The 17,954-nt window shown below is 31.1% G+C and overlaps 1 protein-coding gene across 1 annotated transcript; it reads left to right on the forward strand.

Moving 5' to 3' along the window:
- The first annotated feature begins 352 nt into the window (after positions 1-352).
- On the forward strand, positions 353-4,865 carry LOC131846544 (uncharacterized). Its single transcript, XM_059195879.1, has 6 exons — positions 353-812; positions 1,860-2,169; positions 2,720-2,816; positions 2,905-3,015; positions 4,351-4,524; positions 4,812-4,865. The coding sequence occupies exons 1-6, from the start codon at positions 353-355 to the stop codon at positions 4,863-4,865; spliced, it is 1,206 nt and encodes a 401-aa protein (XP_059051862.1).
- Positions 4,866-17,954: the final 13,089 nt, after the last annotated feature.

Consider the following 17,954-nt stretch of genomic DNA (forward strand, 5'->3'; position numbering starts at 1 on the left):
ACGAAATACTTTTAAAGAAGTTAGAAAATTATATAATTACTTCATTTACAGTTAGAAAAGTTAGTTAGGTAATCACTTATTCTGTATCGCGACATTTGTTTGCACGGGTCTGTTTTGTGAGCGGAATATTATAGGGAATAAATACAACTAAGTACGAAAAACCTTACTCTCCTTAATTTCTATTAATCTGAATACTTTTGAACACGAAAGTATTCAGGTAGAATAGAAAATTTACTTATAGACTTCACTCAAGTATTTACAAGGTATAAAGTTCCTATTTCATATTTTTAATATTTTAATTAATACACTCTTTGCAGATAACTGAAGTTTGGGAGATTTGTATATAATAAATATGGGAAGAAATTATGATATTATAAGTGCATATTGTAAAGGTATATATTTAGTGGGTCCAGGTAATTTTTGGTTCGTTGAGGGCGAAAAATTAGGTGACGACAGGAGGTGGCCTTACAGACTATATACATTTATTTTGATAGCACTGTATCTTATGCTGACAATATTGGAGATTCTTGCCGTATTTTTCGGTGACTTCCCAGAAAAAGAAGCCGGTGATGCATTTACGCTCGCTGTTACTCATGTTATTGTGATGATGAAAATATTTACAGTAATCTCGAATAAAGAGATAATTAGAAATATAAATAAAAATATGATTGAACATTGTAAGAAATATGAAACACCGCTTGTCATGGAAAATATGTATAGGACGGTGAAGATAAATGTGACGGTATATGTACTTATTGTATTCGTATCGTTGGCTTGCTTTATTATTGAAGCTATTAAGAAATCATTTGAAGGTTTGTAAATTGGTTATATACATATATAGTTAGCACCTGCATCGCACTAACTATAACATACTCAAACAGATTATCCCAGGCCTATAATATATCCTTTGTCCTGACTGATTTATTAACGCACTGTCTAAAGAATCAGGGTTAGATACATGAAATATGGAATTATCTGTTATATGGAAATACGTCAAATACAAAGTAAGAAGAATGAACTCTAATGTTCAAGCTTCTCGGAAAAAAACCAAGAACACTTATTTCGTCATTTTTGTATATCCTTTCGCCAACGGGATATAGGGGTAGAAACAATAGTACAAATCTGAAAGAAGATAAACTGATAATTTTATGTACCTATTATATATAATTATGGACTCGTTTAAATCTGAATCATAGTTTTTTTACATTGCTATTTTAAATTGTATCTATAATTTTTTTTAAATGCACTGCCCACTTAAATTTGTTTGCCCAATGGTTGACTGGGAGAAAATACCTTAAGATTTTAAGTCCGCCATATGCATCTATATTTGTGTATTTGTGCATTAAATAAAATAAAATATTGAAATATTAACTGTTGTATGAAAATAAGTAATATTTGAAGTAAGAAAAATTAAATGTAGTAGATATTAATTCGTATTAGCAAAATATAAAACACAAAATAGAATATATCAGAGTCATCTCTTAAAGAGGGGTAAAAAATATATTTTTTTGTGTAAACTTCACTGCCATAGCAAAGCATGTGTTACAGTTTGCACCAAAGGATTTGTGGATGGCGTTGTATCAGGTTTCTAAACCGCTCTAAACTTAGACAGTTGAGTAATAGTACTAAATATCTGTATAGATATTATTTAAGGCTCAGATTCAGATCCGCTACCGATGGCCCAACAATCCTAACTTCATGCCTTTTTACTGGTACACCGTCAACGTATTCCGCATAAAAAAAGTACCTAGCAGTCTCTTACTATACTTTGTATATTATATCCTTTACCTACCTTAACTGACAAAGTGTCACACCTATATTTAATGAAACTTTACAGAAATATTTAATTTTGGTTACAGGTTCAAATTTCTCTACAGTTACTACCTACTACCCATCTTATTACGATACTTCTCTAACTGCTAATGTTTTTGGATTTTTTCTTACGTTAGTAGTAATAATGATGATGTTAACGATGGTCATATCAGTGGACTCTTATACTATGACTAATCTTATAATGTTAAAATATAAGTTTATTACATTGCGAGGCTATTTTGAGAAATTATGGGATAAATTTGATAAAACGAGTAATAGCGGGAATTTATATAAAGCAGCAGAGAATTTAACTAACGGATTTTTAGAAGGAATTATAATGCATAATCAGCTTTTAAAGTTAGTGTGTTTTTAATATATCTCCTAAGTATAATTAAAATATTACAATTTTTGTGTGCAGACAGAGTATATATTAGTCATATAGTGTAATATAATATTTAAGCTATAAAGCCTGTTTAGTAATATTAATTTCTTACATGTTCTATCCATAGGTGATATTTCTAATTTCAAAGTTTAAAATTATTATTTCTACCTACACTGAATTAAACATTCACTGTTGATTTGTATATATATTTAATTGTATGTATTAATATGAATATGTATTAGTATGTATATTTATGTATATTTATAAATATTGTGTATATGTGTTAATCATATTTTCTTACATTGTTCTTTCATAGTTTTTTTACATTGTTATTTTAAATTATATATATAAATATTTTTTAATGCACTGCCCACATAAATCTGTGTTTCCCCAATGGTAGACTGCGAGAAAATACCTTAAGGAGTTAAGTTCGCCATATTTGTGTTTTAATAAATAAATAAATATGAACTATTAAATCATAGTACTTAAAATCCGATTATTATTTTTATTTAATTTATTCGCCAGGCTAGTCCAAGATGTACATGCAGCATTTGGAATTGTATTAGCTTCACAACTAATGCTAAGTACTGGTTCCGCTGTGTTTATTTTGCTACAGATTGCCGTGAGTTTTTCTTATTTAATTTAATTATAAAAATATAATAAAACCATTATTATATAAAAAAAAGTACAATAAAAACATTTTGTTTCAGCTTTCTAAGCAGATCACAATAATTAACGTTACGAAACTTGCATTGTTTTTTGCAGCTGTAATCATTTTATTGGGGCTATTTTTATGCAACGCCGGTGAAATTACTTATCAGGTTTGTGAGCCAATAAAACATATATGAGTGACCTCATGACATGACATATGATAAAACTGTAGAGGGCGAACTTCTGTACATAGAAATATGCCATAGTGTATATATGGCATACCGAAAAGTAGTAGAGTCGGTTCACAGAACCCTCAGAGATATCCGCAAAATGTCCAAACTATGGGCGGCGTAACGGATCCTGTTTTGTGGGGATTTTAAACAAACATTGATAGTAGTACCACGGCGAACGGTGAAAGGCCAACGAAATAAAATCACGCTTAAAAGACCTCAGTCCTTTGCCGACACATCACACACATGCACTTAACAGAACAGTGAACATGAGAGCGCGGACAGCAGGAAACATAAATGCACATGAATTTTTTTATTTATTGACAAAAATTGGCGAAGGAACGTACTCGGAAGAAGAAGGGCAAATCGTTTTATCTGAAATGTTATAAATAAGTGTGCTATGTACCTGAGGACATTCAGATATACATACAAATTCTTATTACTACAATATTATAAATGCGAAAATAACTCGCCTGACTGTCGCGATTTCACGCCAGTAGTTTACTGAACTAATTTAAATGAAATTTGGTCTCTGAGAAAGGACATACAGACTACTTTTTAGGTCGAAAAAGGATTGTAAGGGGTTGAAAGCGGATATAAAAAGTTGTATGAAAGGACGGTCGGTTTTTTAGTAGAACGATGAAACTTGTTTCGGCTATAGTCTAATTAAAACTATTTTATGTTATTTGATCAAGGTCACAATTTACAGGTACAGCTAGTATTTTATATTTCTTTTGATACTCGTAACCTATTTTGTTGTATTTAAAAGAAAATAGACTCTTTGTATAATTAGTGGTGGCTGGAACTTCATACACGTGTACATTCTGGTCAAACGACAGCTATAAATGAATCTTACACGATGCCATCTGTTAATTAATTAACTGATAAAATTTTAGTGTCAAATTAAAAAAAGTAAAATTAAATATTGCCGTCCTTAAAGCAGAAAGAAGGACGTAAGCTAAAAATTTCAAAGAATCAGTTTGGATAAATACATATTATACTATACATATTATACAAATTCTATACATTTAATAAAAATATATTATCTGTACATTTAATATAAATGAGAAAACCTTGATGGAGTTTTATCTATAATTGATGGATTACTTATTATTAGGAAACTTAAATAAAAATATTGTTAGATTCTTGCGTGTTTGTCGTTAGTTTGTAGTTTTCGCTAATATATTGTGGTAAGGTGCACTTAAAATCCAGTGTTTGTTTTTTTGCAGTTTAAGTCGGGGGCTCAGTTAGTAAATATGTCTATCTGTCTTTTAGGCATCGCAATTATCAAATGCAATATTCTACTGCGGCTGGCACCTGTGTCCGATCCTACCACCACCACATCGTAACCTGCGCCAATTGGTATTGCATGCTTGTACTCAGGCTCAATGCCCTCCAGTTATGAAAGCATTTAAAATGATAGAGCTTACGTACGCAACTTTCATACAGGTAAACATTTTTTTACATACTGTGAACAGTAACGTAGCTGCCCCCTCTTTAAACCAAAATACAGCCTGAAAATATAGGCATGGCATATATCAGAAATGGCAGTGTATGAGGGATATACTGATAACATGCATCACATGATGACGTGATGTCAGTTGGCTCTGTTAATATGCATATATATGTAGATGCCCATTGCGACTTTATAGCAAATGAGCAGACGGCGTTTGCTGTTTGCTACTACAGTTACATAAATAAATAAAAATAAAATATAAATTAATTTTATATTACAGGTACTGCGAGGATCGTATTCATTATTTGCTTTGATTTACACACGAAATAAATAAATTAATAACACATTTTTAATATTGTTGAAACTGGAATCAAATTCAGGATTCTAATTGACTCAATACCTACGCAATCACACACTCTATACCTGGTCTAGAATGTTACTTATATATCAGTGTTCGTTAATGCACTAAGATTTATTATATAAGTAAAATATTTGAGAAAAGTTATTTACATTCTTTTTTTTATAAAATTTCATTCTCTAGTGCTGTCTCAATCTCGTGGGGTTCAGCCAGCGTTTGCAATGTAAGCGCAAAAAAGTGTTTATTTACGACATCCCTCTCCTCTTTATCTATTAAAAAAAACTGCTTCAAAATCCGTTGCGTAGTTTTAAAGATTTAAGCATACATATGGACAGACAGCGACAGCGACTAGTTTTATACTATGTAGTGACGTACTATAATTGGAAAAAAAGAGAAAAGAAGACCTGCCTGCCTCGGAGGTTGGTCGAATGAGTACTGCTAGACCAGCTGACAACTCCTACTCTCCTACTATCCTGCTCTCTGTTCTTCAGCCAATGAGTAGCTTGTGCAATCTATAGCGATCACGGCGATGGTGACTCTCGCCAGGTGGCCTCTCCTACTGTGTTTCTCGTGGGTAGTAGACTACAAATTAAAGTACATAACATAACCTCATGAAATCTCTAACTAGATAAAGTAAATTAAATAAGAACCATATTTGGTTGTTCCTAAGAAATAGTAATATAATATTACTGGTACAAAAAGATTTACAATTTATCGTTATTAAGGTATTATTAAACAAATAATGTTAGAAGAATTCTACTATTTTCGGCTTAATAATAAAGATGTGTAAACGATTTTCTTTTTAATCAGGTCACAACAGTCATGAATATATATTACTTTTTAGTTTTCTTAACACTAGAGTACGTACAAATATTTCATCAATCGAACCAGTTTTTTTTTTCAATTATATAATAATAAACTACAGAACTCTACTCTAAAAGAAAGCGGTGTAAACTTAGTTCATTGAATTAAAATATTACACCTTGAAAACAAGTTTCAATTGACACCTCGTTCATGTTATTACCCTGACATAATGGACTTATTAGCTACTTTACGACATGATTACTTTATATCTAATTAAAAAAAATAATAATAGCATAGTTAGAAATAAACGATGATACGTTTCAAGTTAGGCTATTATATACATGTAATACTTAGTATGTATTTAACGTTCGTAGTTTTTTATCATCTGCTTTTTACATAATAACCGCTAGGTATAATGCTTTGAGCAATTAGACCTAGCGGTTGCACACAATGCTTACAGCAGTTTTCTATATCATGAGACGTGTACATTACTGTACTAATATAATATAACGTCTATATGGGGTTTTAGTTCGAGTTTTCCTCTCTTTTACTTCTTTGAAATGTTTTGTTATCCTAGTTAATAGTATATTAAATAATGTTAAGTAGGCATAATGGAGTCAATAGGCCGTGGAGAAATGTAATAATAAGTAATTTTTAAGATTTTTGTATCACGTACTTGTACATAATACTATACGTAAATAGACATATTAATGGTGCGCATTACGTGTTACGGATAGGGCAAATAATAGGTATAGATAGTATTATAATATCAAATCACGAACATAATATTGGATGGGATAGTAGTAGTGGCATTATCAATTGCTAAAGTCATGGTGAACGAAGAAGCCATGTTCAGTGTTATCTTTGGTTTACTAGTGGCAACGGTGGCAAAATCTCGTCGGTGATTCAAAATTTAAATATAGAGTTAATGAACTAGGTAAAAAGACTTATGAGCTATAATTACCCACAGCTTGATCTACGTAACATGATTATAACTCTACATCCAATTAAATGGAATTAAATCTTCATTACCTACTACCACAATTGACAATCCTATGTAATATTACAGGTGCTTATATAAATTTATAAATAAATAATAACTTTTCTTATATTCTGTTTAATGAAAAATATTTTAAACGTTACTTAGATGTCTTCTGCATAGTGTCTATAATGCATTAGTTGCTACAATTTCCTGTAAATCTTCCATTAAACCTGTATTAATTAATAATGCAAAGTGGATATAACAGTAAGTATTTTAAGCAATATCTACTAGTTTTTAGCGTTCGAAATTGATTCAATAAAAACAAAAATTTTCAGCAACAATTGAATAAAAAAAAATCTAATAAATTAGAGCCATCTTGATCACGTCAGCTTTACATAAAACAGTACATAAAGGCCCAGATAAAACTGGGGCTATTAATATATGTTGTAGTAATAAGAAAAAAGACTTTGTAAAACGGAGAAAACATATTAATAATAGAGAACTAACATATTGACAACAGAAAGAATGAATTGAACTATCAAAAACAAGAATGTAATATAAAAGAACTATAAATTTAAATACAAATTTAGAATATAAAACATTTCTTCATTAGCCAGTTACAACACTCCCCCTTAATGAGAAATGGTCAAAAAGCTATAAAAAAAAGGAATTACAAAAATAAATATTTTGCCAATCCTATACCTACCATGCGTTTCTTAAAACACATCAGGAGGTATATCACTGCTTTTGAAATATTCTAAAAATGAAATTGTATTTACTACTACACATCTTGTCTATAAAGTAAAATTTTATTACATATAACAAAAAAATATATTATATATAACATCACCAAAAAAAATTCAAAATTATCAAAAGAAATAACATCAGAAAATATAAAATATTTGCCTATACAAAATATAGCATCTTAAAAAAACAGTACTATATTTTTCTGATGTATAATATATAATTTTCTTTTATTCTTTTAATATATGTATCTATGTGGTCTAAGGAGGAGTGTTGTAACTGGCTTATCAGATATGTATTTTATATTCTAAATTTTTTATTTGAATTTATAGTTCTTTTATATTACATTCTTGTTTTTGATACTTCAATTCATTTCTTTCTGTTGTCAATTATTAATATATTTTCTCCGTTTACCTAGTCTTCTTTCTTATTACTACAACACGTTATCAGCACGAATTTCAACAAGCACAATACATTATAAGAAATCCGAACAAGAAAAAGATTTTAATTTGTGATTTTTTTGTATTAATAAGCAATTTTATTTCTGTCAAAAATGTCACATGAAGGAAGCGGAGAAAAAGTAAGTCGAATTCAATTCCGTCGTTTTGTCTTATTAGTAGCACAGATAAGATCTAGAAGAGAAGGGTATCCTTGGTGGATGTTTAAAATACCTAATTACTAAGATCTATGGTCACCAATATGTGTTTACCGTGCGGATTGTTCAAGGCATGGAATAATAGGAAGACGCCTGCAAAGATATGCCTCACGGTAGTCGGTGAAGCAGTAGTCCACGTAAAATGGACATCGTTGACCATTACATGATGCCTTTGAAGATGGATGAAGAGGAATATGACGTATTTACATTGGCATTAGAGCGAAGATTCATTTTAAAAAATGTAGAGGAATATATATATTATTAGGCTTTATGTGGACTTTACAAAACTTAGCTGATATTGACAAAATTATTAAAGATTCCGTTAGCTGTCATATATTCCTACGAAGTCTCAATACCAGCACAACCATATGTTACACCATCAGGTACACCCACAATTAATACCCACAGGGATGTGGATAATACCAGCACAATCATATTTTGCGCCATCAGGAACACCCACAATTAGTTCCCATAAATCCTCAAGCACTAGTCACAACTCTTCATCTTCTTACGTCAAAGGTCGGGACGACAGTCATCTCCAAGATACCATCAATTAATTCCCTTTTAATAATAAAATACCTTATCCATAAGACAGATTCCAAAAATGAGACTTCGTAGGAGTATATGACAGCAACGTATTAATCTTGTATAATAATTCATACAATCATTGTCAGTATCAGCTAAGTTTGGTAAAGTCCATTTATATATATATATATATATATATATATATATATATATATATTCCTTTATTTTCATAATCTAATAGACTTAATCTATATAATCTTCGATCTAATTACAATCTATGTACCTCCCATTCCCCTTCATTCATCTTCAAATGCATTATATAATGATCAACGATGTCCATGCTTCGGCCGTTGTCTGGGCATATTCTACGTGGACCATCGCTCCACAATCTACTGCTAGGTATATCTTTGTCTAGTTACCTTAATCATTCTATGCCATAACTGATGTGGCCGTCTGATCGCTTTTAGCGTAACCGCATATTGACCATAGATCCTAGTAATTCGGTATTTTAAACACCCATGAATAATAACCTTCTCTACTAGTAAGCAGAAGGTCGGAATAGATGATGAATTCGACTTACTATGTAAATTTTTCTCCGTTTTCTTCGTGTGACATTTTTGACAGAAAATATTTTTTCTTATTCACAAAAAAAATATTCACAATAAACCGTCTTCTTCCACGAATTTAATTAAAAACCTATAATGTGTTAAGCTCGTGCTGATAACGTGTTGTAGTAATAAGAAAAAGACTTTGTAAAACGGAGAAAATATATTAATAATAGAGAAGTAACATATTGACAACAGAAAGAATGAATTGAACTATCAAAAACAAGAATGTAATATAAAAGAACTATAAATTTAAATACAAATTTAGAATATAAAACATTTCTTCATTAGCCAGTTACAACAATATACAATTTTTTTTTCTCTGTTTTGAAAAAAATGCGTTCTCACGCAGTGGTAATGCAGTAAGCGTGAGTGGGACGACATTTTTATGAAGTGCATCATGTGTGCTATTAAAAACAGATCAGAGTTAAAGTTCAGTAATCACCGGCCACCCGATACCTTGCTCGGACATCAAGTAAGAGAACCCGCAAGCTGCAGAAGACCAGCAGACAAAAATTAAGGTTAGTGCACTCCGGCCGACTATTATCTTTACCTTCCTTTCGTTTCGTAACCCGTCTCCACATATAATGACCTAACCGCAAGGTCCTTCGTTTTATTGATACTTGATTGACAAGTACAGTTCCTAAATTATTGATAGTTGAATATCTTAAAGCAGTTTATAGTAGTAAAGATAATATAAGAAAATCATATAACTTGTGTAGGTGAATTCTATTCTGTTTCGTTTAGGTAAGTGTTCGCGAACTTGTGAGGGGTAAGATTAAAGTTTTGCCTCAGTGATATATTAGGTGCCGCGTGTCGCATATTCGGGTCCGTTTTGGTATTACTCACACTTCCCCAGCCCAAATAAATTTTCTGCGGAGACGGAAATATAAGAAAATGCGGAAAGGACCCGAAGAAATAACTTAGCGCTCAACAGAACGACTTATACGGGTCACATTCTTTAATCGTCCATACTCAGAATATTTACTCACCCATTTTTGAAAGGAACCCCGGGCCGTGATAAAGGTTAGGGTTTCATTATTTTTATGTTACCATTAGGTAATGTAGTATACCAAGCATAATTTATTGCATAAGTACACCAATACGCAAATTGAAAGAAGAATACTTTGTAAGGATGATTAGCTGATTTAAAATGTATTGTTTACTTCGTATAGTTTTTAGTTGCTCACTTGTTTGGGAAATTATCCCTTTCATTAAAAAAATTGAAGACTCCCATCCCATCTTATCTCAAAGGCCTATTTGGATAAGTTAACCATAGTACTTCTACGCTTTACTATACAATACAGAATTGTAAACAATTTATTTTAATAAATTACAATGAGCATATAAAGCACAAACGAATTAAAATCTTCCTTTATTTTTAAGTCAGTTAAAAATAATCTATTTCGTTCAACCACGTACAAAACTGAGTTTCAAAAACAGTATTCCATATATTTTTTAGGCTTTTTTTACGTAATTTGTACCAAGTTATTTTTAGGCGTACACAAAACCGATTTAGTGATGAGAGGGACTTCGAGCGCGTGTGCAGAATAATTGGGTCAGCCTAGTAAAAAGCTAGCCCAAATGAAATTGCGAATCAGGGAGAGAACAGTCTTTTATCGAAACAAATAACTTTAATGATAATTAAAGTGTTGTGTAGGGGGGGTTGTTGTGTGCCAACTACATATGTGAATGATCTTATAGAATAAGTACCTAACTCTATATTACAAGATCCTATATAAGAAATACATATATACTATACAATATATAGTACAGAATACATTTACAACGTTTATTGTCGACTAGGAGGGAGAAAATATTGATAGAGGCTTGTATAATACTAGGGGTATAGCTTGTATAATAATAAAATTTGATTAGTAATAATAATAAGTAGTCATAATTGCATTACGGTATGGAATATTTTGCAACATAATTATTTTTTGGTAACATGTCTAGAGCACAGAAATAACGGATGTCAGGGAGAGAGAGAAAATATTGATAGAAAAAGATGTACATTTTATAAATGTTTATAGAGTAGGTATGCGTAGCAATTTTCTATCAAAATTATTAATAATAGACATTGTATATTTACTTTGCTAATAATGTATTATACCAGTCCTTCAAATAATAATAATAATAATAATTTCTAAATCTGATTTCACGCTCTTCCTATGATCTCCACCTCCACAGGTGCACGCAATTTGTATATTCATAGGCTGTTGCTATGTATATGTACCTATAGGCAAATAAAGTATAGAGAGTATTAAAGTCAAAATTTTAGTAAACAGCACATGTTCTCAATTATATTTTAAAAACTTTACCTCTTTTCTTGATCAGTTTGATTAAAAGTATTTGTCGCTATATTATATAGGTATGACTATCAGGTTTATTAGCACGTTTTGTACTATATCTATGCAGTATACATTGGTATTATACAACACGTGTATAATAATCTTTTTATTCTTTTCCTGTATTTTTTTACGAATGGTGTTAAAAAATCGTATTAATATACTTAGTCACTGACCCCACAGGCTGTTTTCATTGAATCGAAGTGAAGGGACTGTTAATGTTTTCATTTCTGAAGCTAGTATTCACAGTCGTTCTTGTATGTATGTGGCCCTCCCACATGTGGGAGGGTTCCATGGATCTCGAATCTTTTTCTTCTGCCGCGAATAAAAAACTTTCACCTCCATAAAAGTATACGAGTTCGTCCCAATACTGTGCCGATGACTTCCAATCTCTCTGTAGCGTGTCCCGACCCAACCCTGGAGATTACTTTTTCTCCCTCATCCAGTAAATTGAATTAAAATGAGAAGCAAACGGATAAAGAAAAGGGTGCACGTCGATTTTCACAAGAGTTTCGCGTTTAACGCAATATCTACACACGTCCCTTTCTATTGTCTTATGTTTTAAAACGACACGTCGTTGTGTTATGATGAATTGAACGTTATAAAAATATTGAGGAACACACCTACATATTTTAGTATAATCGACTACTGTATGATAAAGTTGATAGAATTTATTCCGAAATAGTAATCTTATATATATATATATAGATATATGTATATATAGGTATAAATTATCATAATGATCACATGTGTTCATTTTCTTAGGTGTCAATGTCTTTCAATTTTTATGACGCAGTCTATTTTTATTCTATTAAGTACGTAAATCTATAAACATTTTATTGTTTCATTTAAGTAAAGGAAAATCTTCTGAAAAGGTAGAGGCAGTCTCAAATAAGTTAAGAGCATACGTTTGGCAGAAAGCTAAACACAATAAGTTGGCTCAGAAAGACGTTGCACTGTTTTACGACATTGTAAGGCGAGATAACGTCTGAATTGCGTAGTGCTCCAGCTACACTTGGGTCGTATATATCGTACTCTTTTGTGAACTACGATATGTACTTATATATAAACATGTTTATCTTATTTAGAAATTGGTGCATGAAAGAATTAATAATGTTACTCTTATACTGAATCCCAAGGATAATAAGAATTTTTTTGTTAATGTTTCAATGCGTAAATTTATATGTGTTTATTGGGATGATACTGATACCACGATATGTGTTTAGATATGTTCGTTGTTCTTGCCAACTACAAGTTACATATTGTAAACATTAAAACAGTTATAGCTAAAAAATGTTTCTAGACAGTTATAACTCTGTATTTAACTCTTAAATGCAATGATAAACGATAAGAAAAGCTTATTAAGGATTTTTTTTTCGTATTTTATAATAAATAATAAAATATTTCATTTATCTTTTCACTATTAGTATTACGACCCTAGAAGTATTAAATACGAAATTTCTTTATTTATAATGACGCAGTTCTAATTTTCTTTGGTTTACATTAATGTTTGTAGAACTATTATACAAAGATAAATATATGTACAATGTGCCTATTCATTGATATTGTTAAACCAGTATCATTTATATTTTCCATTAAGTATTAAATTTTTAATACCATTTTAGAAATACATTTTCTTGAAACTTAGGAATTTGTAATGAGCACACTTCTCCCACGACTATGTTTAATATCTAATTTGCCTGCGAAATGCGAACCTGTGTACTGTTTGTGTTTGCCAACCATTTAGCAAATATGAAATTAATGTAGTTAATTACACGCCTGTGGTTGTAATGAAACGCTTGCATTTAATTTTGTAATGAAAACATCAAATGTGAGAAAATATAAAGCACTTAGAAGTAGTTCTCGAACATACTTCAATAAAAACAATAGAGAATTATTTGATATTCAGTTCTGTTTGTTTTATCGAATACAAATAAATTGGTAATGATAATTAAGTTTAATTAAGTAATTAATGCTTGCCTCAATGTATATTTGACAAATATAAATACATTTTATTTTATAGAAAAGGTAAAGGCAATGACTTACTATTAATCTACAGAGTTTTAGGAGAGTGTGTGTTATATTATTATCTAATTTACGTACATATTCTATATCCTTTACATATTCTATGATTGTATTGAGTTTTTAATTAATTTTGAATTTGAATACAATATCATTTCCGTTTGACATTAAATTATAAAACTATTTTACGAAATCAGCTGTAGCGATAACCGGATCGTGTCGGCCCCAAAGTACTCACTAAATCGCCCTAATTAGTGTTCCGAAACAATCGGGTAAAAGTTTGTTAATAAAACTGGCCCCAACTATTAATTGCGCTATTCCGAGTGTTACTATCGGCTTGGGCAGATCATTTTGTATAAATGCTCCACTTCGTGTAGACAACAACCGTTCAGTAAATAAACATAGATAGATATTGTGTTATACCTTTGTAGGTCGACTACCGAAAAAGGGGTTGTGTAACCTGTGCATACACTACGTTTATTCCTATGCTATGTATATATTTATATGCTAATAGATATACTTATAATTAGTTTGGCAATCATTTTATAAATGTCATGCAACGGACACAACAATATATGGCGGACCGAATAGTTTTAGACAAAAATGTATAGTTTGTCGATCTATTAAAATGTGAAGTTCAAAGTATTATTCCGTTGATTTACAAAAATTTACACAAATTTACGCGGTTTACCGTATGTGCCTTCGTAATTTGATCGTGAAATAGGATTTAAAACATAGCACGCAGACTGCTGGTAGCGTGGAATATGGGATAATCCCTTGTATAAAATTAGGCGTAAAGAGCGATGTTGGCAGATTGTAGCAGAGCAGTAGGCCTTTTCATTAACGCGAAATTTTATTAGAATAACAAAATAGTACTTAAGGAATAAAAATAAACGAAACATCCATTTTGATGGATGAGTATATAGTCAGAATGGTGATGCTGATCCCGCGTTATACGTCCTATGTTCTGGTGGTGTACCAGTTAATTATGAAAGAAACAAAGGAGGTTTCTAGGAGACAGCGACGAAGTTGACTAGCTGTTACTAACAAAATAAGAATTTTAAGTTACCATTTCTATTGAATTCTAGAAAGCAAAGCTCCATAAGTCAATTCAATGGAATGAATACTAGGATTTTCTTTTTTCATCTTTCATGTCGATCTCAATAAAATGTTGCCAAATAGCAAGCAATTTCATGAGTGACTGATATCTCCAGTCCCATCCAAATTTTACTAGTTTCACTAGAAACTGAGTCACCAATATTGGAACACAATATATTTATTTTTTATCGTTGGCTAATTAATAACAGTTATGTAATTATTACAAATCTAACTACATTGCATTCAACAAAATCCATCATGTTTTTTAATATCAAGATATTTTATACGAAGACACGAAAAACATTATCTTACTTTCTTCTACAGTCGGGTTAAATAAAATACTTAAGAATTCAATTTATGCTTACATAATAAAATCATAAAAGAAGATGTTATCGAAATGAAAATTGCATGACAAAAGACGCCTGCCTACAGAGTGCCTATTACAGGTGGTGCCACTTCAAAATAGTATTATGTAAATGTCATTTTTTGGAAGCTTTTAGCGAACTACTTATTTCACTTCAGCGCGAAGGTCGAATTCTGTAAAAATCTTTTCGCCCACATAATAATTACTTCTAATTTTGTAACATTTTACTTTATTATTAATGGAATTATATAATACGTAACATGGAGGTGTGATATATTGATTAAGTGGGTTACTATGTAAAGCACCGTAAGGATAATTTCTATGGACATTCAAGAATCTCTGTGGTCGTAAAAGTGTTATTGATTACAAACTATGTAGGACTATATTTCAATGATAGATACGATCGTAAACTTATTATGAAACTTCTGATACGAATTTATAATGTTTATTTAAATTGCATATTTCTCCGTTTAACTATTCGCTTAATGACGGTCGTGGAAAGAAATCGGAACCTTCTCGTTAATGGCCTGCGAGCTGATAAATCGAGCAGGGCGGGACAGTGATCGCTCGTAAAACTTTTAACGACTCCCGAAATTACTACCTATTACATTTACCCGATCAATTGAATTATAGAGCTAGGAATTATCGATACATCCTCCAGCATTTATGTATAATTTGAATAAAGTTCGAATTATTAGAAATATATTTATGATTGATTTTATTAAGTTTCTACACAATATGTTATGCATGATATATTTTACTTAAATAGATTTTATAAATATATAGGTAAATTTATAATAGCAAGGATAGTCACCTAACTCAATAAATAATATATGTTACTCGTGACTGTGATATGTAACGAATATTTAAGAATATAACATATACGAGTATGTATATAAATAAAAACATGTGTTATTACCAGTAAATAGAATCAGAATCTTAAAATTTGTGATTCCAATTCCTCAAATGTTCCCAATTATACTGAATCATTTATATAGTAATTAAATAAAAAATGAATCTTTTATAAAATAGGGAGAGTGAATTTTATATTTAATAAAATTGTAAACCCTCTTAGAAGATAAAGGACTTCGCGTACAAACTTTCATCCATATTCTAGCTGTCCGGATTCTTTTAAACGTGGAATGACATGGGAAAGATGATATCAATCAGAATACAAATATTTGTAGTTTTCAAAATCAAACATAAATATAGTTGCGTTGCTATGTTGTTCAATAATTAATATTACTACTATTATTAGTAATAATTAAATCTATAACCAATACAATATTTAGATATTGCCTTGATATAGATCTAATTATTTCATACACATATTATATTTCTCTTTATCACCAGTGTGTTGTAAATGTCAACAGGGGAAACGAAGCACAGCACCTATTTGCTGAAGCAGAAAATTCGGAATAAAACCCTATATGTGTAGCAATAGTAAATTAATGTCCTAGTCTTAAGTTATTGATTAAGATAATTATAAATAAATCAAAACATGCAGTAAATGGCATGGGAAATATCAGAGGATTCATGCATGGTCCAATCCATTCCCAAGCACATTTGTTAGATCATGCCGGCCTCGTCATTTAGTCAGCAGCCGCGTCGTTTGGTTATTTTGTATATGGTATTCTGGCGAAAGTCCAAGAGCAATTGTGGCTGGAATAAAACTTATTTTCGCTAGTATCCACAATCTTTCCTAATCTTGGCGCGCTAAAACAACGCCGTATATAATGCCTGGACTACACGGTGTTTTATTTCGACTTGAATGATTTTATATATTTAGATTATGGCTAACATTTTAAATGTTATAGGAATGGTTATCAGGTGACCTATTCCTCGCCACTAAAAGATGTTACAGAGCACATTGGTTTAAGTGACAACTTTAAAATTAATTCTGCTTACATTTTTAAAGGACGATAAGTAGGTAAGATACTTCTAACTTTATATAAGATGCTAAAATGTTAATAAATGAGCCATTAGCTTACAATAATAGTTAGTTAGTTAGTAGTAGATTTATACTGCTAGACTGCTATCATATTGTGTGACATATCGAGTAACACTAAAATTTCTCCTTAGTTAAACTGTAGAGCTTTACTATATAAATGAACAGGTCAATCCTAAATATTTCTCAAGGTCTCCAATGTTTCCTTAGTCCAATCTAAACAATCTGTTAGTACATAACAGATTGTTTAGATGTTTCTACGTCGATTTTAGTCTAAACTTGCAAGGTTTGTTATATGTTCAACATTGGTTCCTTATATGGGATAGTAGTAATCGTTGTCTCTATATCGACAGCACCACAAACAACATGTCGTTACGGGACGCCTTGGACCCCTTACATTACCCTGTAAATTCTTACAACGCGAGAAAGAGGATATTATGAGTATATCAATAATAAACACAGTACAAAAATTCCCTCTAATACTCATAATGTACATTTTGTTGTAGTTCTGTAGTTATGACACGTAGAAGTACATTACAATGTTACTTTATATTATTGCTATAATTATTAACAAGAATATATTGCATACCGTACTTAATGTTGGGGTCACTGTCTGTTGGCCAGTGTTGGCGTGCCGAGGAAGTGTTAACAATGGGGCGCGCCTGCCGTATCTTGTATCTCGCGCGCCAATTGTACTTGTCAGCCGTCTCGCCCTAGCGCTTCCTTATGCGATGCACCCTAATGCAGTCGCTGTATCACGTTTATTATGTTACAGACCGTGGGTGTTTTATGATGGTAATATTGCAAACTATTATATTGTAAGTTTATCGGCTGTGTCTAACGTTCTGTGAAGAATTAATTAAAAATATTCATTTATGAAGAATTAATTCAAAAAATATTCATTTATAAGACAAATTCAATATCACACACTTATGTTAAGACTATTTTTATTTAGTAATAAAATATTTCT

Source organism: Achroia grisella, unplaced genomic scaffold, assembly GCF_030625045.1.
Source record: "Achroia grisella isolate CSIRO2021 unplaced genomic scaffold, CSIRO_AGI_Agris_v1 utg511, whole genome shotgun sequence".
In the NCBI taxonomy this organism is placed as follows: domain Eukaryota; kingdom Metazoa; phylum Arthropoda; class Insecta; order Lepidoptera; family Pyralidae; genus Achroia; species Achroia grisella.